The sequence below is a fragment of the Chanodichthys erythropterus genome, chromosome 12 (genome assembly GCF_024489055.1).
Source record: "Chanodichthys erythropterus isolate Z2021 chromosome 12, ASM2448905v1, whole genome shotgun sequence".
NCBI classification, from domain to species: Eukaryota; Metazoa; Chordata; class Actinopteri; order Cypriniformes; family Xenocyprididae; genus Chanodichthys; species Chanodichthys erythropterus.
In genome coordinates, this window is record NC_090232.1 from 10156567 (window position 1) to 10181079 (window position 24513).

At 37.9% G+C, this 24513-nt stretch overlaps 1 protein-coding gene across 4 annotated transcripts in view; it reads right to left on the bottom strand.

The window, feature by feature from the left end:
• mad1l1 (mitotic arrest deficient 1 like 1) overlaps positions 1-24513 on the bottom strand; it is an 89894-nt gene that overhangs the window by 19536 nt on the left and 45845 nt on the right. Inside the window, exons 17-18 of one of the 4 annotated variants that reach the window (XM_067404914.1) lie at positions 17463-17653; positions 15086-15854 (exon numbers count right to left, since the gene is read on the bottom strand). In XM_067404914.1, the coding sequence (XP_067261015.1) occupies positions 15837-15854; positions 17463-17653 (209 nt within the window). In that variant the 3' untranslated portion in view covers positions 15086-15836. Of the gene's footprint in view, positions 1-15085; positions 16962-17462; positions 17654-24513 lie in introns of those variants that run through there. The other 3 variants (XM_067404915.1, XM_067404913.1, XM_067404917.1) reach the window with 3 other exon arrangements.

Here is a 24513-nt window from a genome sequence, read left to right on the forward strand (position 1 = left end):
AATAACTAAAACAATAGTATAAAAAAAATCATGGTTGTCTTATGGAGCTATGGAGACATGTATGAACCTGTTCAGGAGAAGACATGCCATCTTCAGAGTAATATGGCACATAAGAAGTAAGACTGCCAATATATGTTATATATGCAATATATGCTCTGTCAGGATGTAGACTACCTCAACTGTTATGTTGATTACAAAACTTTTAGACTTCAAGAACATAAGAAAAAAGGAAAAGCACAGTAACTACACACAGTCAAAACTGAGACAAAATAACTGATCTTAGCATATGATCTACCCTGCGACAGATGGTTTTGGTTAAGCTACGCTCAAATTCTGAGTGTGAAAAAATCAATCAAAAAATTCAATCCAAACTTTATTTCTCAGTTCCAGTATTGGCATAGTTACTATGTTTTCCCTCTCAGGTATCCAGAATTTTAACTATTAGCAAAAAATCTGGTCAAAAAAAAGAGCAAAAACTATGTGACAAACTATGAACAAGAATAAAAAAAAAAAACAACTAGTTGGCTACTAAATCCCTAAAATAAATAAATAAAAACTTTAAAGTAGGAGTGAAAAGGAAAAAAGTATTGTGGTAGCAGCATGACAGTTGCTTCACCGCTTCACGTTTCAACTTTATTTCTCTTTTAATTGTGACCATTGATTGAGTATTTTCTCTGCCTGGCTCCCTGTTGAGATGAGCTCAGCAGGGAAAGAGGCTGATTGGTTTTGCGTCTGAGAAACTTCTGATTACTACTGGAGCTGAAAACATAGCTGAGGGCAGCAATCAGGGCGACCAACCTGGCCTGACAATAACTGAAACTGAGTTAAGGGACGATAAGAGAGAATGGCAACATAACAGCAAAACACTGCTGGGCAATGAAGCGGATGCTTCCATAGGTGGTGGCTGTGTTCAGATAAACTTTATGGAGCTAAAATTAAACTGCCAGATATTGTGATTGAGGGTTATGGTTAAATCTATATGCGTGTGTGTCTGCAAACTGAAACTTTAGTTATTTTCAAGTCAAATTCAAAGAGTGGATTTGCTTGTAAGATTTTTACCAGCAAAACAAAACCGAGTATGTATAACCATGAGGTTTTTGAACTGTTTAATCATGCTTAAATTGCAACAACATGAATGTTGTTAATGACTGCTATTCTTGTAAACTATTGAAATGTCATTTAGAAGCTCTGTGAAGGCAAATCTAAATATGAGGCCTTTTGGTACACAGTTTTTCTTCTCAGATGTTTCACATGTCAAATATTAATGAGTTCATGCTATGATCATGAATGATTTAAAGGGGGGGGTGCAATCTCATGTTAAACTTAAGTACCTATAGAGTAGTATAGCAACCTTCATATCGCCGAAAAATCGTTAGTTTTATCATATTTATAAAAGATACATACGCTGTACCGAGTCTTTCTGAAAACAGCCGAGCGCCTGGAAGAATGTCGTGTGAGCGGAGATAGAGTGACGAGCTGTCATAAGCACGCGCAGCTTTTGTGTAGAGTTCGTCTGCAAGCTATCAATGGTCAGCTAAATTTAAACACACACAACACACCATCGCATTATCCATGGATAACTTTTGAATCACTATAATGAGTATAGCATATAATGAATGATGAATAATGAATTTATGAATTCACTAGGCGCCTATTGCCAACAAAACAGACATTTGATGCAGTTTTACTCACCACCTGTGGTTCCGACTCATGACCGGGATCATTATCGCTGGGACCACTCCATCTTTCAGTTTCAAATGATCTGTAAATCCAGTGTAGAACTGGGCCTTGTTTATGAAACCATAAGCACCAATTCTGAGGGCTCGAGCAGCCACAGAAAAACATGAGATATTCTCAATTCATTTTAACCAAAAAAAAAAAAAAGTGATTGAAACTATCAGTTTCTATGGTTATTTTAATAACAAATATCGAGAGTGCATCAATGTAATGTTTGAGCACAAATCTCTCAGCTCCACTGGGTTCTTTGGGAAGCAAGGTTATCTTTCCCTCACTACCAAAAACACACTTCTTTGGTGACATTGTTGATTTCGTGGTCTAAAAACAAAGTGACAAATCTTTCTTGAGCAAGTCCTGTGCAGCGCTGCTGATGACTTCCGTAAAGCCGAACGAAGCGCGGTGTGTGCTCTTGCTCTCTCGCTCTGGTCGACGTCTGTGCGCACGCTCCTCTGAGAGAAGTGCCCGTACAAGGAATTCCAACCATTCTGATGTCACACAGGCACATACTTGAAAAAAAGACCCAGAAGTTTGTGAGGATTTGTATTTTTGGTACAGAAATAGAAATACCTCTTCATACGTCCAACTTGTGTTTTGAAACTTTGGCCATGTTTAGCATGAGAATCCAACTCATTAACAGTGTAAATGAGAAACAGTGTCAGAATGCATGAAATAGCTTCTAATGCCTCAAGCTTTTATTCAAAATGTTTTTGAACAAGAATAAATGAGACAAGTCTATCTTAATTTGACAAAGATGGTTATTATGAAATTCTGTCTGGTACAGATAAGCCAATAATTATTTTAGGTAAATGTTATGGCAGATATTGAAATTCTATAAAATAAAACCTAGTAAAAACAATAAAAAGAAAATTGATCATTTTAAATGCTACAAGTAGTTTTGGAGAAAGTTACTTTTAAAAGTAATTGCTCCCTAAAAAAGTAACTAATCATGTTACTTAGTTACTTTTTATGAAAACATAAAAACTTACTTCACTCAAGAAAAGTAATGTTACATTACTTTTGCATTACTTTTTCTCACCTGGGCTGGGCTTGCTTGTTTGTTTTTTAATAAACAACAAAAAAGTTCTATATTTGGCAAATGTTAAGGCCCTTTCACACCAAAAGTGAAATGAAGAAGCCACAGGCTGAAGGAAATGCATATTTACACCTGCACAGTAGAGGGCGCAGCTCAAACAAACCTTTCAGCTGTGCAGTCATTCTGGATTAAAGAAGAATAGGATACAGAAAAAGGAAGTTCAACACTCTTATTTCTAAATCTAAAGTCATTTTTGCTTAGTATGGTTGAACTGGATCATCGAATGCCAGCAGCAAAGACAATGGCTAATAAAGTGCGATTAAATACAATGTATATTTGTCTAGAACTACAATAACCATTTTTTTACGCCTCAGCACATACTCTTTCTTATTTGCATTAGTAATGCATTACTTTACTAATTACTCTACTGATTACGCAACTCAAGTTACTTCTAACACGTTACACCCAACACTTGCTACAAGTGAATTAAGCATTGAAAATATAATGCACAGTATGAAAAATAGATGAGTTTTGCTATTGATTACATTTAACACTTATCAATTTGTTTCTGTTTTTAAAAATAACTTTAAGTGAGCGTTAAATGATGGCAAAGGGAATCTAAAAATAATGAAGAAATGGGGGAACGAGAATGGAGAATTAAATCTAAAATACTAATCAAACCGATAAACCCAAATAATAATAATAATGATAATAACTAAAAAAAAATCTTAAATATCAGCAAATCTGGAAACAATATATTGTGCATCCCAATGTAAATCTTTACAAACATTAACAACTCTACAATTTAGATCTCTCGACCTAAAATCAATCAGTTCATGCAATGCTTTGGCCTCCAGTTTAGAAAGGGTAAATTAACTGGGAAAGACTTTGTTTTCTGACCACGGTTTTCTGCCTACCCAGAATGCCCTTCTAAGAGCACAAATCTAATTTAATAGAAATAAGTCTACAATGAGTCTACGTTAACATGACGTTAAGATGATACTCCATATGCCCTCAATCAATACAAACCGTTTTTTCTGCAGGAGTCGCCCGTGATTAGAATTAACAGCTGGACTAAAGTTTGCCTCAGATTCAGTTACTGTCTTGAGTCACTGCCAAGCCTGATAATGCAGTAAACCCAAAGTCGTTCATACACCCTCATGTCGTTCCACACCCGTAAGTCTTCAGAAAACAAATTAAGATATTTTTGATGAAATCCAGAAAGGTACTAAAGATGTGATGGAAAATGAACGAAGGACTTGAGGGTAAGTAATTAATAGGGATGTGTCACGATTTTCGAATATTCGATTAGTTGATTTAATTATAGAATATCGAATAGGTGGTGTAATTATAGTCTTAAAAATTCCCCATTTGATGGGGTGGTGACTTGTAACCAGCGGGTGGCGCACGCTGCCAATAACGCAACTAAAAGCTGTCATTCAGCTCTGACATTGTCTCATGCGCACACTAGGCTTGTGTAGCATATAACAGACACATTAAAATTAATTTTAACATAAATGCCATCATTCAGTCTGTTCACAATATGTTATTACGCGTTTAGGCAGCCTAAAATCATTATGGCTTGAGGTAGGCTTGCTGCGCTAGGCGGTGTTCCCGGTGTTCAGATACAACACAGGAATCATCACTTGCCCACCGCGCCATAAGTGTCGCACCGCCACCCACCATCGTTTAGATTTTTTTTGAATAGTAATAAAAATAATTTAGTTCAGTAAGATAACAGACACTACAATTAAAATCTAAATGGGTCTACTCAATTCAGCGCGAGCCGAACGGGAGTCACAGCACAAATCAGGAACAGTCAGTCAGATTTCACCTCACCTCGCCTCACTTTTGACTGACAAGACGACGGTGGAAGTTTTGGTTTCAAATCGAAATGTAAAAGCGTCCATTTAAGCGGGTTTGTCATTGTACTGCTTTTTTGTTGCGATTTTCATTAAAAATAACAATGAACCCAGCATTCAAGCAATTTCTGCAACCGAATTGACGCTAAGTTGAAAGTGAGAGTAAAAGGCTCATGGCCGCACAGGCGTTAGTACTGGTGCGGAGAGCGTGAAAGACCGTGAAAAAAGATTGAAAGCGTGAATGGTCTCTCTCCCTCTCTCTTTCCGTTTTTTCTGTATAGCCTATAATAGCCTACATGTGTGATTGTGTGCATGCGGGGGAGGGGTGCGATTTTCGAATAATATTCGAATAATTCCCAGCGATCTTTGAATATTATTTTTGCTTGTGAAATGCCCATCCCTAGTGATTAAAGGCTTATATTACTTAAATAACCCTTTAAGTAATATAAGCCTTAAAACAAACATTGCATTTACATAAAACAAACAAGAAAAAAATATTAATAATGCAATATAAATTAACACGTCACACCTTAAGGCACTTATTTGGATTAAAAAATTAAAATCTTTCTTTTTTTTGTGCCTTCTGCTAGCATTTTTGAACATCATGATTTGCAGTAGTGGATGAAAGTAATAAAAGAATAGTGCAGCATATTATTAATCAACTCTAATTAATCAATGTGTCACAACTGACAGATTACAACACAATGGAAAAGACCATTAAATCTTATTGGAGTGCTTGTGTGTGAATGATAACATCTGAATGCCTGTGATTGTGTGTGTGTCTTGTAACTCAAGGTTAACAAATATTGACAGTGAATTATCTTCTGCAGAAGGGTCGCAGGTGGCTTCAACAGGTCTAATTTCACAGGCTGAGAAAAACACACACACACACACACACACACACACACACACACACACACACACACGCACACGCACACGCACACACACACACGCACACACGCACACACGCACACAATATATCAAGTTGCAGAATTCTCTGCTATACTGAAAACTGCAATATTAATATAATATCTAAGTCAAGTTCAAGGATATGGGTCAAGTTAAAATGTGCACTTGGCTGTTTGCATTTACTTTTGCATTTAAAGGGTTAGTTCACACAAAAATTTAATTTTTGTCATTAAGTACTTACCCTCATGTCGTTCCAAACCAGTAAGACCTTCATTCATCTTCGGAACACAAATTTTGATATTTTTGATGAAATCCAAGGGTATCTTATTGACCTTTTGATGTCCATAAAGGTAGTTGAAAACATGGTTAAAAATGTGACTACAGTGGTTCAACCTTAATGTTACGAAGTGACGAGAAAACTTTTTGTGCGCAAAAACACAACAAAAATAATGACTTGTTCAACAATTTGAACCGTTGTCATACGTAGTGAGCTCAGTGCAGGTTTCCTTGTTTACGTCCGAATGCCAACTCAGTATTGGCCGAAGCTGAACACGTGAGCAGCACGACGCATGCATTTGATGCTGACACAGGATCCGGCCAATAATGAGCAGGCATTCGGACGTAAACAAAGAAGCCTGCGCTGAGTAACTAAAGTTGTTATTTTGTGTTTTGCTTCATAACATTAAGGTTGAACCACTGTAGTCACTTTCACTATTTAAATGTTTTTACAACCTTTCTGGATGTCAAAAGGTGCAATGACGTTGCTGCCTATGTGTGGATCAGATACCCACGGATTTCATCAAAAATATCTTAATTTGTGTTCTGAAGATGAATTAAGGTCTTACGGGTTTGGAACGACATAAAGCTGCGTACTTAATGACATAAATTTAATTTTTGGGAGGACTAACCCTTTAAGCCTTCATCTCCCTTTTTGCTCTTAACATCAGAGTCTTGGTTAAAGTGAACAGAGTTCTGGGATCTGATTCTGTCGATGTTATATAATTACAAGCCTGCTCTTGTAGTTATCAATTTCCTGAAGAGGTGATTAGCAATTCGCTTCATTTAGGCAATTGAAAAGTGTTCTCTTAATATATGTAGCCTTCCACAAACGTTCTCATCTTTATGAGAGGTGAAAAGTGCCAAGAAATTTTTATATACTTGTGAAGATCACTATTAAACTTAAAAAAACATAGGATACTTTTTCCAAATGTCATTTAACAGTAGGGAAGTGTGGAGTAAACTGTGGCAAGACCGGGATTGCCTGCTATCAACTAAAATACAAAGAAAGTGTCTATATAATAAATATGAATGCTTACATCAAAAAACAAACAAAAAGTGGGCCAACGACACAACTTGCGTCAAGCGGCAAGTTGAATTATTGGGGAATACATTTCAAATAAAATATGCACATAAATGAGAAAAAAAATCTAATTAAAATAACTAAAGGACAATGCCATTCCAAGTGTTATTTTGCAACAACCCATTTAAAAAAATAATAAAATAAATAGTAATAGTACTTTCTGCATTTGGATACAGAGCAAACAATCACCATTTAAATTGGCACAGCTAACCCCAAATATATATTTCATAGGTACAAAAAAAAAAAAAAAAAACATCTACCAAGGAGCCAAAAAATCCAGTAAATCCCACATTAACTGTCCCATTTTGCATGTAATAACATTTGGAAGTGCTGCTATATTATCATGCAAAAACAGATTGCATTTCAGTCCCCATTCTCCCAGTTTTTTTTCTTTCAGAGAGCTGCAAATTGTAGACTAATGTATTTATTCCTAACGCTTGGAGTAATGGCACACATTTTTCCGTATGGAATGTACCCATGCACACCTACTTCAACCAGACGGACAGTCTGATAGACACTTTATTCATCCCCAAGGGAACATTCAGTACACACAGGCATACTGTGTCAAAGAGAAGGACAGCAGATATTGAGCCGCATATTCATTGACATCATTTAAAGCATGAGTGCAAATGCTGAGTCATCATGGAGTTTGATGAAAAGTGCTTATGTGAATATCATATCAATTATTGATGTCAAAACACATGCTTGCTTTTCAACAGAGAACAGCTGTGGGTTTTGTATTGAAGCATAAAATACAAGCTGCACCATGCAAACTAGAACTTTCAATTTAACAACTTTATTTAATTTATCAAAACTAACCATCTGACCATTCTATAAATTTTCTTACCATTTGAGCAACTCATGCTTGAATTTGTAGGCCAGTTATAGAATGTTGTTAAACGACTTCTCTTTGAAATATCTTAATTTGGGAGGTTTTTTATTCGTTTTTTTCTTTTTTTAAGAAATCTGAATCAACTGACAACCCTCAAGGCAACCAAAACTTTTTTTAGCAATAAATTAAAAATACTCATGCGCTGATTAAAAGTGTAAAATATGCATTAAGCTTACAGCTAAGAAGAAGAACTATCATATTTCACCCTCATTAAAGCGTTATTGATTGCTTTGGAATACTAAACATTATTCAGTGATTCAGCATCTCTTTGTTTGCGTTTGTTTTCATTTTCTGGTGAAAGAATCAGATCAGATCTGGGGAACAAAGTTTACAAAGAGCATATGAAACAATCTGTAATAAATACTGGGCTATTTGTCACTATTAAATCAAAACTATGAACCCGTTTTTTACCAAGAGCCACCCATGTTTCCACTGAGCCAAACAATGACATAACTGACAATTATGTCAGCATAACATACCAACAAATAAACATATATAGAATAAAATTAATCTTTAAAGCTTTATCACATCTGCTGTTTTTGGTGGACAGCTTTGTTAGATACAATTGGTACCATCTAGTTTTGTTAAACCAGCCATTATTTTAGCCCAGAAGCACTCTTCTGCAGTGAAAACACACACTAGTTCCAGATTGGAAACTGACTGGCTCAAGACTGCTGAAAAGGCACTAGAGAGGACTGATTGAGATTGAATGCACTGAAGTGTTGCAGCCTTGATCTAATGTTAGAAACTGCCAGTTAAGGGATTGACTATTTGCTGTTAAAAACGGCAAATATCTAATCTCTTATTTAACACTGAAGAAATGTTTTGCTTTTTAACATTTAGGAACCCCTGCACAAATGTGTTGTCAAGTTTCAGAGGAGCTGAAAGCTACAGAAACTCAAAACAAGGAAGATATTCAGTGACTTTGACGGATTCCCAAGAGAATTTTCAGGACAATGAGTCATATTTTAACAAATAAGAGCAGAAAAAAGTCTCTTTCATTATCTTTCCTTTTTCTCAGACAGAAATTGAGAAGAATTTCAAAGCAGTTCTTTGATTCTTTGGGGATCAAATCATAACATAACTAAAGAATTGCTCAAGTGCACTTATCTAACATTAGGGGAGCGGGGTGGGGGGGCACTTGAGAAAAAAAGAGACCGGGATTCTGGTCATTTATCTTCAAGTGCCCATTCTTTAAAAGCAAATCAATGGCTATTGTATTCAGAGAAAAAGACAATAATGAACAATCTTTTCTAAACACAGTGCACATAATATTCATTGTGAAGACTGTATATCCTGAAGGCTCTCCAGTTTTTCTATAATATTGTATCCGCTTGCTTGGTCATTACAGTTTGCCAAACAAACTACTACAACTTCCTAGATAAACAAGTTTATACTTGACCGGTCTTAATTGAAAATGCTATTCATGCTCTACCGTAAGCGATCACAACTACTTTGCAACTAAAATAAATAAATAAAACACCTTAAAAGGTAAAGTGTATAATTTGTGCCACATATAAGTAGTGCCAAAGTGTTTACACTCTTTGGGGAAATCAGTCTACAAATGGCTTGCTTAATAGTTGTCTCTTCACATTAAACTGGGATAGGACAGAGTATTTTAAAAACTAACACACTTCACTTTTAATAAAGGCACTTAAATTGTGCTTCAGTTGTGACCTGGCTTCTGCATGGAAAAAAAAAAAAAAAGAAAGAAAGATATTCAGCTTACTCTAAGCCATCTTTTTACTTTTAAGTCTAATACAAGCACATTAGTTCAATACACATTCACAGAGGGAACGAATGCTTCTTGCACTCCACTTTAGACACTTTAATTCCTTCAGAAACTTCCTGACATATTTAAATCCATTAGTTTAAATGCTACGTAGTCCTTTCCAGGGCTGGTGCCCCCCTAAACGGTTTATTAAATTAGACACGGTCTAGTATTTACTTGAAATGAATAAAACAGACCAAATCACTTGATTATCAAATCAATCATACTTAAAAGTTTGTAATGCTAAATCAATAAGAGAATCAGAAGTCATCATCAGGGTATGAGGCAACAGAAGTCTTTTTTCTACATTCATAGAATGCGAAAAAGAGCAAAATATTTCCTTAGCACATAAATAATGTGTATTATTAAATGAACACAACACACCTCGACACACACAAACGAGTACATGCTCACAGTCACAAAGCAATAATAACAGCTGAACACAAACTTACTGAAGCTTTACTACAGCTCTAATTAAACAGCCTGAGGAAAGTACCGATCAAATAACAAAAACTTAAATCCAATTATTGCAATGTGTGTGTGTGTGTGTGTGTATGTGTGTGTTTAAGGGATTGCAGAACATTTCTACAACCTACAAAGGAAGAGCATTAATTAAGAAAGATAAATTACATTTGCAGGTATGCTATTGTAAGAGTATGCGGTTTCAAACTAAATATGCATTTTGCATAAGATATATTGCATTAATAACACTTGGTTTATCATATACAGACCTGTCCAAAAGAAGAACTAATGTTTTCTCATTTGCATAAAAAAAGATGATTACCATCTTAAATCAAGTGGATGCACAATAATGTCCAAACTGTATGATAAATAGTGCAACCACTGTACTATTAAAACCTAATGAACAATCTAAAGTGGAATACTAAATTATCTCCAGTGAAATTTGATGATTCTCAATAGCAGTTTTGATTCAACAGTAAAATGTAATATGCTACTGAACATGCTATTATTTAATATATTAACAGTGATAACACTTTACCATAAGGTTAAATTATTTAACATTAGTTAATGCATTAGGTACCATGCCAATACAATGATCTTCAAAAGAATTTATAAATTTTGGTTTGTTAATTTCTACATGTATGAATAAATTCAACATTCCACATTGTATAATTTAACATTAGTTCATGTATTTTGAACGAACATGAATTAACAATGAAGAACAGTATATGTAGGAATAAAAGCATTAAAAACTTATGTTAAAGCTGCAGTCTGTAAGTGTTGCCTCTTTGTCACCATCTGTGTTTGAAACCTGCAATTGCAGTTATTTGTGGAATTATCATTTTTACGTGGGTTGTGCTTGGGGCACGGCTCCTCAGCGTGGATGAATCTAATGTTTGCTGTCAGTCACCACATCGGTGTGGATACTGTACTTCGGAATCACAGATTCTAAGTTTTGGAAGTATGGCCAAAATAAGAATTTTCACCAGAAAATGTCATCTGAACAAGTAAGAAAGATGTCTGCCACTTTTGTTCTGACCAACTGAGGAAAAAAAAGCATTACAATAAATCGCGCTACCAATGGTGATTCAATTTAACGATCGCTTAGCTTAGATAACGTCAAACCTTGCAAATTATTATTGCTGTTATACTTTGTTTTCAAATTGTTCAGCATAGCATGACTACATGTATTTAGTGTGTATTAGCGTTACCTGTAGATTTTTAATTTCTGTAGCCACTCCGCAGTCCAACGTCTTTTGCTTTTGACTATGGGTGAATCTCCAGTTGTCACTGATAACTGTCATTTGGACATTTCTGGATTACAACCCGCAATCAAAACGATAAGTATAATTATTGCAGCTGCTGTGAGAAAAGGCTATAAATGATCCACCGCCTGTAGCATCCTCCACATGCCATATAGCCTACTAGCTGGGACGTGACGTAAAGACAAACAACTGAATGCTCAAATTTCCTGCAGAAACCCACCAGTACCGCTCTTATTAGAAAACTTTATTAAAGGCTAACCGTTGTGAATCAGGTTAAGGTAAGGGGATAGTTTTGAACACTGGCTGGTTATGTACTTGCTCAAAAATTGATTTTGGATCATTTTTAACCAAAAAAAGTTAAGGACAGCAGTTTTAACTACTGTTAGTTAAATAGTATGATGTAAGAAATGGAACAGTCTACAATTATGAAAACATTGCTGCAAGCATAAGAAATCATTGAAATAAACAGTATGCAGCAATAAACAAAAGTGCACTATAAAGAAAAGAAACTGCACACGGGTGTATTTCAAGGCATTATAAAACATTCATTTGATTCACTCACAATCTTACTTAATCAACTGAAAGTATACATCACATCTCAGCGGCTGACACTCAATATACTAGCATACTTGTTACCAGAAGAAGTGTAATGATGGTAATTTCCTTGATTAAGAGTTATTCTAGGTCACTGTTTTTCACTACTTCTTGCTGTTAATGTATATTGCAGGAACGGCGTCATCTGCACCCACCTCAGCAAATGCAGTCACTGACTGAAGAGAATGTGACCTCCTGCAGAGACTCAGATGCACCTGAGGCTGGAGGAGCTGCTGAGCTGGTTCAGATGAGGTTAAACACAACAGCAGTTCTTCAGATGCCTGACCTCTGCCTTGGGTTTTAAAGTCCCTCTTTCGATTTTCACGCTTCTCAGAATTGTGAGTCGAACAACAAACCACCAACTGTGGTACGAAGCTTCAGGCTCTTCTAACTATCACAGCTTTCTTTTCTGAAAACCCCTATAGTTTTGCCAAGGCAGCCCTTCAAAGTCATTCAAAATTCCACTGATGTTAATGTCATTGTTTTATAATTGAACAAAAACTCAAAACAAAGCCTTTGATAGCTGGTATGTTTTATCTATAACATCTGCTCGGCTTAGACAAAACTCTAAAATGATCAAGTGACCATAAAATCAACACATTCAAACTAACTGCAGAACTACAACAGAGATACAATCCAGTCTTAAGTTTACTATGTCTCCTTTTCTTAGTTTCCTTCTGTACTTTCTACTTTTCTTCTAGTTTGCAAGTATGTTTATAACTACATATCTCATAGATGGGTGTCAAAATATGAATGTAAACATATGATTTTTCTCCTCTCGCTTGGATGGCCATGGCTCGCATTGTGTGCGAGTAATTACGAGCCGAGCTGAGTACGTTATGAGCACCTCCCGACTTCCTGATAATTTTTTAAACGTTTAAAAAAAAAAACTGGAGTCAATTTTGATCAGTGTATAGGCTGTCCCCTATTGTCAAATCATAAACAACCACATCCAATTTTTACCTTTATAATTAACTGAGAAATGAACTGAGAAATATGCAATGATGGTAAAAATGAAGTGATACTTTTAAATATTAAACTAAAACCAACAGTAGGTGGCAGTAAGTCACTGATCCATTCATTATTCATTCAGTAACAAAGCAAGTGGCTGTATTTAGTCATTGAATCGACTCATGATTCGTTTACGTGTTGCTCAGAAATGCACAACAGTTCTGCTGTGGCTTTCATTGGAACTATGATAACAAAAGATTAAGTAATTTGGTTGGATGTGATGTATTTACGGCTTTCTGCCTGTTAGAAATACATGCTCTGTTTTAATGCCATTATAAGTTGGGGTAGAATTAAATGCACAGCAAAAGTCAGGGGTACGTGTACCGCGGTTTGGGGACCACTGGGCTAGATCTATGAATATTATTATTATTAAAGATCGACTGATACTGATTTTTTTTAGAACCAATACCAATAATTTGTGTGTTTATGTGCCCGATAACCGATATGCAGAACCGATATTTATTTACTGTTATAGTTCTGTTTTTCATTGGAACTATGATAACAAAAGATTAAGTAATTTGGTTGGATGTGATGTATTTACGGCTTTCTGCCTGTTAGAAATACATGCTCTGTTTTAATGCCATTATAAGTTGGGGTAGAATTAAATGCACAGCAAAAGTCAGGGGTACGTGTACCGCGGTTTGGGGACCACTGGGCTAGATCTATGAATATTATTATTATTAAAGATCGACTGATACTGATTTTTTTAGAACCAATACCAATAATTTGTGTGTTTATGTGCCCGATAACCGATATGCAGAACCGATATTTATTTACTGTTATAGTTCTGTTTTTCATTGGAACTATGATAACAAAAGATTAAGTAATTTGGTTGGATGTGATGTATTTACGGCTTTCTGCCTGTTAGAAATACATGCTCTGTTTTAATGCCATTATAAGTTGGGGTAGAATTAAATGCACAGCAAAAGTCAGGGGTACGTGTACCGCGGTTTGGGGACCACTGGGCTAGATCTATGAATATTATTATTATTAAAGATCGACTGATACTGATTTTTTTAGAACCAATACCAATAATTTGTGTGTTTATGTGCCCGATAACCGATATGCAGAACCGATATTTATTTACTGTTATAGTTCTGTTTTTGACATGATTACAACAACCACTGAACTGAACAAACCATTTTATTTATAACAATCACTCCCTCCTTGCATATTTATACACCAATAAATAGAGGTGTCTGAAAGTGCAAAAATTAAAAAAGTGCAGTGTTAGTAAACTGTTTTTGTTGAAAATTAGTAGTCTTTCATGTTAATTTTAATCTTCATATTAAATAAATTAAAGACAGGAGTCATATTAACTTTGCAGAAATGTAATAATTCATTTTAAACTACAGTTTTAGTAGATTTATAAGCTGTTTAATAGGCTAAAGAGTGAAGAATAATTTGCTGGATAATGTTAAATAACTGAATAATATTCTCTGGAATATTGGAATATTACAAACAAAACATCATATTTTATTTCTCAACTGGTATGTTATATCAGAATTATTAATAATGTTTTTGTCATTCTAGATTATGAAATATCTGCTGACAAAGTGCTGTTTATCTACGCATTTAAACAGAACTATACTCAAACTGCGATCGCTCGTGGAGATAAATAATTTCCATAGAGTTGTATTTACTTGGATGTTTATTAGCGAATTAATGGTTATATAGTGTAACGAGGTTAGTAGATATGGGAAGAAGGAGGCTGGAACCGGCGAACATTCAACAAAACTTTAATATAAAATAAACAAACAAAACGAAAGTAATGCCGGCAGACCCTCGCGGACGTCTGCCGGCCACACAAACATAACAAAACATAAAATAAAGTCCAGGCCTGGTCCTCTCTCGTCTTTCATTGTAGTCGCTCCTCCTTTTATGCCTCCGGAGCTCCTCCGTGAGAGACTCGAGGCCGGCACGCCTCGCAGGTGACGCTCATTATCACTTGCGTCACCGGCCTCGCGCCGTTCCCTCACGGCTCTCGCCCGCCCTGGTCGCCACATACCCCCATCGCCCCTCGCAGGCCGGGGGGTACCTCCGAGACTGCGCTCTACTCCCCCCCGGGGCCTGTCTCGGCGGCCGCAGCACCTGGGGGTAAGGACAGACGAGACGAGAGAAAGGAGACGGAAGCAAGGGGAGCGACAGGACGAGAGAGGGGAGAGAGGAAAAAGAAAAAAAAAAATCTTGGTCCGGTTCCCCGACACACTGCCGCTTGGTCCTCAGCCTGCCGAGAGGCTCTTCTTCGCGGTGCCATGCGGTGGCACTGGACGCTCGGTGGACGGCCCGATCCTCGACCGCCTCCTGGCGGCCGGCGATGGCTCCTCCGACTGAGGGCAGCCGGCAGCGAGTCCCCCGTTCCCTGCTCCTCCCCTTTATGGCGGACGGCAGCAGGCTCCGGCCCACGGCGAACGGCGGCGACTCCTCCGCTCCCTCTTGGACGGCAGCCACCCCACCTCGTCCCAGGGGCACGGCCTCGAGCTCTCCGTCCCACCTTTCACTAGGCTCCAGTACCACCGCTTCGGGCAGCCTCTCGCGGTCTTCACTCCCGCGCTGCCCGAACTCCGCAGCACCGCGATCCCCCTCAGCAGCGAGGGCTCTCCGACAGCATGTCCCTCCTTCCTCCCGGGTTTCGGCACCAATGTAACGAGGTTAGTAGATATGGGAAGAAGGAGGCTGGAACCGGCGAACATTCAACAAAACTTTAATATAAAATAAACAAACAAAACGAAAGTAATGCCGGCAGACCCTCGCGGACGTCTGCCGGCCACACAAACATAACAAAACATAAAATAAAGTCCAGGCCTGGTCCTCTCTCGTCTTTCATTGTAGTCGCTCCTCCTTTTATGCCTCCGGAGCTCCTCCGTGAGAGACTCGAGGCCGGCACGCCTCGCAGGTGACGCTCATTATCACTCGCGTCACCGGCCTCGCGCCGTTCCCTCACGGCTCTCGCCCGCCCTGCTCGTCACATATAGTAAATGTTTATATAATTACGGTGTTTTAAACAAGTGAATCTTGTTAAAAGTTACATGCGGTGGCCATGCGGGAGCATTTCCTGAGCATCAACCCGCTGAGTGAACAGCAAAATGCAGATTAACGATGAGCATAGACAACAGAGAGAGAATTAAATTCAGCTCTTTTATTTCCAACATGTGCTCATTCATGGCTGTATTATTTAATTCATGCAAAGTTACATCTTTATTGGGCCAGGATTATCTTGAGTGACTCCGTGAGCTTGTCTATTTCTTAGAGACATTTCAGGCATTTATGTAACATCTAATTTGTGCATTAATGGCTGTTATGTTAAATAAACGGTGTACTCACACTAAGCATTCTGAACCGTGCCCGAGCGTGTTTGACCCCAAAAGCCCAGTTTGTTTAACAAGTGTGATCGCTCCGTTCTGTGCACGAGCGCGGTTCGTTTAGCCGGCCTTGGCCCGCTTGGAAGAGGTGGGCCAGAGCGCAGTTCAGGTGGGCCCAGTGCGGTTCGCATGCAGTGTGAGCACTAACCGTGCCTGAGCACGGAACAGCTACTACTTTTTTGTGCGCTACTGTCATCATTATGACGGCAAACATCTTTATTACTGCTTTGATAGTACACTTATCAATTCATGTAATTAATTTGAGTGTATTTGGGTTTATAACAGGTCTGCTTCTCACCTTATTGATGAACAGGAATTGTAGTTTGCGGGTAAAGCTATTGAAAAATCGCAGTGCAGCATAAATTATAAATAGCCTATATATTAGGCAGTATCTTAGCGGAAGTGCATTTCTTCACGTTTTCTTCCATTCAAAAAGTTGCATCATACATGACGTAAGCATGCTCCAGCCTGGAACATTAAGTGCAGAGTGCAGGGCAGTGGGGGAGTGGGGAGGGGGGACAATCACGCTCGGGCTCGGTTCAAGGCAACTGTGCCTAGTGTGAGTACACCCAAAGTCTACTAATTACAGCAAAGCATGTAAGTATACTTTACCTGTGCACGCCGTTGTCTCGTCTCCCCTTAGATGGCGCTGTAATGGCAATCCTGCGTGCAATTCTCAAAACACCCACATTTATCGGTAAATCTGATATTACAAAACCGATATCCGATTATGGTAAATATATAGATACACAATATGCATAAATATTGGGGAAAATATCAGTAAATCGATATATCGGTCGATCTCTAATTATTATAGCCCAGTGACTGCAACCCTACAGCAAGACAATACACTGACACACACACAAATACACTTATTAGTTGAATGGAATGGCTGTGCTGTTCTCGGATTTTCATCAAATCATTTATACACTCGTCTTTTTATTCTTTCTTTTTTCCATCTGAAGCTATAGCAGCAACATTGAAAGCTCCAGTCTCTGTGTTTAACGTGAAAGCTCATGCGAATGCAGCCGGCTCGCCGTACAGTACAGTCATGCCATGTACTAACTGCTTTGACACGATTATCAGATTAACTGACTCATAACACGTGCAATGGCTCACAACCTCCTGAGTGTCCGAGCTCGCACAGTGTACGCCTGCCTTTAATGGGTTATGTAGTTACAAACACGTTTGCATATGAATGTACCTTAAATAGTAATGAATCCTCCATATGCTCGGCGTACACAGAAGTGAGTCGGTACTGGTTCTCCATAGTGATGTCGATCTGGTACCCGGTCAGTACGTAGCACGCAGTACGGAACTCTTGAATCTTCTTCTGGAACACTTCCTTTAAGCGCTGGTTCTTCAGTTCTGCACTTTCCATCTGCTTACGCAAGTCTGAAGAACATGTACATCACATTTAGTCAACCAGAAGAACATTCAAATAATACAAATAAGATCTGAACAAGAGCAGCAATTTAACAAGTAATCCAACACATGAAATTATAATATGTAACAGCAATAATGACTTCAGACAATTTGTATAAATGTATATAATTCTAATAGTTAAAAGAAGTCTATTTTTTTTTTTTAAATCCCATTATCATTTATTCACCATTTGAGTGCTTTTGAAGTAAGCTTTGGATAAGAAACAGATATTTAAGTTGCTATTCACTGACAATCATCCACTCCAGTATTTTCCAAATTTTTATATTGGTGCATCCCTAAATAAAGTCATACAGATTTGTAACAGAAGTGAGTAAATGATCATTTTAATTTTTGAGTGAACTACACCTTTAATACAAAAATACAAGAATGCCGGTTTAGTCAAAATATGAAAGACAAAATGTAAAATATTGCAAAAAAAAGAAGAAGCAAAAAGTAAATCTCATCATAAACAATTTTTGTTCTGTCAATGTCGCTGGAACACTTGAAGCTCCAACTTTCAGTTTAGTTTCACATTAAAGGCTTCATGTACAATTGTAGATCCATCTTATTTACTGCAGCATATCAACTTTCATCCAAACTCTCTTCCAATCTACTGATATAGTAACTTTAATGGCTTATTCAACTCAATGCAAATTATGGCCAAAAAAAAAACAAAAAAAAAAACAACAACGAGCGAGAGAGAGAAAGTAATATAAGGTTCAATATAAGGCTTCTGTATGTACGAAAGAGGCCTTAACAGCAGTTTTAATTCTCTCATGGCCTTCATGAAAATTTAATTCTAAACAATAAAAGTTCTGCAGAAAAGAGAGAAATGTTCTGCTACTATGTATTGTAATTGCACACTAGAACAAGTTCAGTTCAACTGTGAAAGTTTCAGTCATCACATTACTAAATGTGTTGAGGAGCCGCACACTAGAAGAGATGGCCTTTTGATCAGCTGTCCTTTTCCTTTAACCATTCATCAGGATCCCTTTTAATTATATATCATGTTAATGTCGCTCTTTTTTGCCTCCGATGGAAGCTTTTTAAAATCGTTATCACTTTGTTCGTTTTCTGTAGAGAGAGCAGTGTAGCAAATTAGCTCAAAAATAAATAGGAATAATTAATCATAACTAGTTATAATTAATTATTAATATTTTAATCAGTTAATAAAATTAACTTAATGTAATAAAATTAATATTACAATCAATTAACCTGTTGTTCAATGAACACACAGTGTTAATTGTTTATTAACTAAGAAATGTTCATTTCCAGGTTATGGGAAATAACAATCTTATTCTACTAAAAGCCTGTAGTCAGGACCGACATGAATAGGGACTCCCGTATATGAGCGCAAAACACGGACAACCTTACGTGTGACATGAACAAGACTTTATTAACTAGACTAAACACTTAAACTACTCTAACATTCACACACATACATGCATACAGTTTACCAAGAGAGAGAGAGAGAGCTAACGCAGAGTACAGGAAGCAAGAGGTTACAGCATTGTTGGACATTCAGCAGATCAACAGCCTTGAGCAAACCATCAGTTTTAATTTTAACCGGCCCTTCTTTAACAGGGGTAAGGATACTCAATGTATCCGATAATGAGACTAAGTTTGATACTTGCATGTCTCTCCAAGTTGAATTAAAGTGTCCTGATGCAATTTGTGGAGGCTCCCGTTGAATCTTTGCTGATATTGTCTTGATGAAAGAGAACCAGTTGGATTCAGAGGATCTTTGGTGAATGGAAGGTCTAGGCCGAGGCCCGGCACAAGCTTGGGGTTCCTTAGAAGCTTCTAGCTTCTTAAAGCATCATCTTGACGTCAGCATTTGTCAGTGAAAAAAAAGAAGAGGAGGAAGAGCAGGAAGAGAGAGGTTTTATCTTGTGATCCATGAATATAAGAGGTGAAGAGGTCACACCCTCTTAAGGTGTCTGAGCCAATAAGGAGTTGCCCCTCGGAGGGAAGTTTTACGAGTCTTTGTTCTGTAGCAAGATATTAGCATAAGACACTGGATTGGATGAATGAGAGAATAACCTTCTAGATTCTTATAATACTAATGTGTCACAGAGTTAGTAACATGTGACATAAATTACCAAATAGGAAATGAAAGTTGGAGTCCGTAGATACCAAACATGCTGCCAATGTGATCTCAGTCAACTATACATTTGCAACTATGGAACATTAATACCAAAATAGTTCAAAAGAGAGAATTAATACATAGAATAAAGCCTATAAAAGGAAAGTCATGAGATGGGAAACTTGGATACATGTTTATACATTTCCCAAGTGGTTATATAGAGAATACGTAGGATTAAGAGAGTTTATTTGTCCTTCTCAGGAAGGATGAGTCACTAGTCTCTACAGCATTCTTATGGATCATAAAAGTACCATATAACTGTAACAGGACACCTAGTTGTGCCTGTGTGCTAGCTACACTTGGGATGTTGGTTGCAGTTTTAGGGGATGAGTTCAGAGAACTTTGATAGTGAGAGTGAGTTTATGGGTAATTCATTGAATACCATGAATAATTGTGTGGCTGATTGGTCCAGACGCTACATCCCCCTTTCGATCGTTGTTGTTCTTTCTATGGACAACAGCGAACGACGTTGAAGGTGTAGAGAGATCAGACACACCACTGGCACACAAGGCTGGAAGGCTGTGATGGGCTCTGGTTGTATGTGTCTCTTGGAGTGGTGGTCGTTCCATTGCGGTTGATGTAGACAGTAGACAAGCTCAGGTCTCTGAGCTGGTGTTGTGTGAGTGGTCAGAAGCTTCTACTTCTGAGTACTCCTCAGGTAAGAACTGTTCAAGGAGCTATCTTACTAGCGTTAGAAGCTCCTGCAGGTCCGATGCAGGCGTGTCCAGTCGTCCTTGTGCTGCCTGCTGTTGGAGATCCTGCTGTGTCTGCAGGAAGAGGATGCTCCCATCCCTGGCTTCTCCCTGTGGTAGGTCTGGTACCTGGGTCTGTCTGAATTAATCCTTCTCCTTCCTGCAGCTGCAGAGGATTTCAGGAAAATGGCTGATAAGGTGTCAAGCAGAAGGCTTTGGCCTCCCCTCTGTACCTCTGTGCTTGGCTGGGTGAGGTTCTTCTGCTGACTCCATGCGGTGAAGTGAGACGTTTCTCCTGCAGTGGTTCTGTTTGCTGCAGGTAAGAGAGTCTCAGTTCTCTTTTCTTCTGTGTCTCTATTCTGTCAGGTCCTTGTGTCTGTCCCGAGCCTCCATCTCTAGCTGGTCTATGTGGCTTTTAGCATGCATCAGCTCCTTGTGAGTCTCTGTGATCTGGAGTTTGAGGTTGTCCACCTCCTGTTTCAAAACAGCGAGGATGTGGGCCAAGAAAAGTTGACTTCAGTCAGATCATTGTGATCACACCTCTGGTTTGAGTCATCTGCCTTTACTTCTCTTCCATCTTTGTCCAGTTGCTTTTGGCTCTGGTGCCGTAATTGCTCAGCAGCACTGGTTAGGAGGGTGTTCCTCACGACACATAGCCAGTCCTTTTGGTCTGCCATCTGGGCAGTTAGGCTGAGCATCTGCAACATTTAGGCACGCTTGTGGTGAGAGTAAGGGCAAGAGACTACTGCAAGATCAAACAGAATTTAGGGCTAAAGGCACAGTGAGCAGCCAGGTGTATAAAATACAGCTAGGTTTAATAAATGACTTAAGATGGTTCTTGTGGTCAAATTATTTCTTAGTATTTCTTACTGATGGCTCACAACAGGCTTGACCTCTGAACAAATGGAAAAGAGAAAGAGAGAGGAAGAGGAGAGCTTTCCTATTAGATTGTGCTTATTAGTGGTGCTCAAAATTATGCCATAGCAATCATTCAGATTCCTTTGTAACTGGCTCATAAAATTGAAGCAACTGTTGTAAATAAACAAAATCAAGAAGGAGAGTATGTCTAGTTGCTTGTGGTTATATTGGGAAATTAAACCACAGAAGAAAAAAAGGAAGATGTAAGTAAATCACAAAGATGAAAGAAATAATACTAGTAAAAATTAATAGCTGACTGCTATTATAATTAAAATCAATAAAAAGATTTAAAGAAGTGACTAAAACAGCAGAATGGGTTTAGATCAGTTCACACTGCATACACACAAGCTGTAGTTAAAGGCTTCACATAAATGATGCTAACCACTAACTGTAGAAGCTATTATTTAGCTTAGCCTGAGGTGCAGGGCTGTTAGGTGAGGTTAGCTTAGCCACCTAGCCTGGTTTGTTTACAATATGGCATCACAGGGTGATGAGTTAGCACTTCCTGTGACAAGTCGTTGTCATGGGAACCAATGCACATCTGAGCAATTCAAACAGTTTATTGAGACTGTCTGCTCATTTCAAACAAGTTACGTATAGAGTTAAAATGTGACGCTTATACTTTCAGATTTTCAAAAACTTGATTTTACATTCAGTAAAATGCAAATATGTTTTGCCATTTGCAAATTTTACTCATGTAAACTCTTCTCTCTACTTTAAACAACGTCTTGTACTTGTTTAAAGGGTAATTACACAGTTTGCTGTAAGTCAAAGCTTGTTTAAGCATATATAGTTAAGTCCGTCTTGTGCATGAATACTGATATTCCTTTCAGCGAGTGAAACACAGTTTTGGTCAAAAGATAGCTATGCTTGTAGGTGCAGGCAAAGTTTAGATGAATGACATCAATCTTAACTATAACAGTGGAGCATTACCCAAATCTACATTTATATAACACTGTACTGAGATTCATTCATCAGAAACAGGTTAAGCAATACTGCAATTGGTATTTCTCCAACCAAAGCAGAATAATCAATTCTGGTACAGTTTACATGCCGCTGAGCTGAGATTCCTTCGTCAACACAGGCTTACGCTCTAATACTGAGATTAGGATTTCTTCGCTAAAATCAGATTAACTTTACACTGATACCATTTGAACATATGCTAAAATGTGTCAAGAGTAGACTCTTTCAGTTACAGTAGAGATGTCAATTCAAGCCATCACTTTATCAGCATCTAACAAGCCAGCAATTAGTGACCAAAATGCGCATCGTCTGACATATTCTGACTGGAATTATCAAATGCACACTTTTAAATTGACAGTGGTTTAAGCTCATAACCTTTGTTTATTCATGCCCCGCATTCTCCACCATTTGTAGCAAATTAGCTCAAAAATAAATAGGAATAATTAATCATAACTAGTTATAATTAATTATTAATATTTTAATCAGTTAATAAAATTAACTTAATGTAATAAAATTAATATTACAATCAATTAACCTGTTGTTCAATGAACACACAGTGTTAATTGTTTATTAACTAAGAAATGTTCATTTCCAGGTTATGGGAAATAACAATCTTATTCTACTAAAAGCCTGTAGTCAGGACCGACATGAATAGGGACTCCCGTATATGAGCGCAAAACACGGACAACCTTACGTGTGACATGAACAAGACTTTATTAACTAGACTAAACACTTAAACTACTCTAACATTCACACACATACATGCATACAGTTTACCAAGAGAGAGAGAGAGAGCTAACGCAGAGTACAGGAAGCAAGAGGTTACAGCATTGTTGGACATTCAGCAGATCAACAGCCTTGAGCAAACCATCAGTTTTAATTTTAACCGGCCCTTCTTTAACAGGGGTAAGGATACTCAATGTATCCGATAATGAGACTAAGTTTGATACTTGCATGTCTCTCCAAGTTGAATTAAAGTGTCCTGATGCAATTTGTGGAGGCTCCCGTTGAATCTTTGCTGATATTGTCTTGATGAAAGAGAACCAGTTGGATTCAGAGGATCTTTGGTGAATGGAAGGTCTAGGCCGAGGCCCGGCACAAGCTTGGGGTTCCTTAGAAGCTTCTAGCTTCTTAAAGCATCATCTTGACGTCAGCATTTGTCAGTGAAAAAAAAGAAGAGGAGGAAGAGCAGGAAGAGAGAGGTTTTATCTTGTGATCCATGAATATAAGAGGTGAAGAGGTCACACCCTCTTAAGGTGTCTGAGCCAATAAGGAGTTGCCCCTCGGAGGGAAGTTTTACGAGTCTTTGTTCTGTAGCAAGATATTAGCATAAGACACTGGATTGGATGAATGAGAGAATAACCTTCTAGATTCTTATAATACTAATGTGTCACAGAGTTAGTAACATGTGACATAAATTACCAAATAGGAAATGAAAGTTGGAGTCCGTAGATACCAAACATGCTGCCAATGTGATCTCAGTCAACTATACATTTGCAACTATGGAACATTAATACCAAAATAGTTCAAAAGAGAGAATTAATACATAGAATAAAGCCTATAAAAGGAAAGTCATGAGATGGGAAACTTGGATACATGTTTATACATTTCCCAAGTGGTTATATAGAGAATACGTAGGATTAAGAGAGTTTATTTGTCCTTCTCAGGAAGGATGAGTCACTAGTCTCTACAGCATTCTTATGGATCATAAAAGTACCATATAACTGTAACAGGACACCTAGTTGTGCCTGTGTGCTAGCTACACTTGGGATGTTGGTTGCAGTTTTAGGGGGATGAGTTCAGAGAACTTTGATAGTGAGAGTGAGTTTATGGGTAATTCATTGAATACCATGAATAATTGTGTGGCTGATTGGTCCAGACGCTACAGCAGGATAGAAATTACACTAAACTCTCAACACAATCACCTTTAAAATGAGCTGCAATTAAAAAGTGCTGTATGTGGCCCTCATCTACATTAGTACACTTACAATTACCATGTCATGAATGTTATGAAGCTGCATGAAAGTTGTATGGACCGTGTTGAGAGATGATGCCCTGTTGGGAAGGGACTAGTTTTGCATTAGGAGGTCAGTATACAATTCTGACAAGAT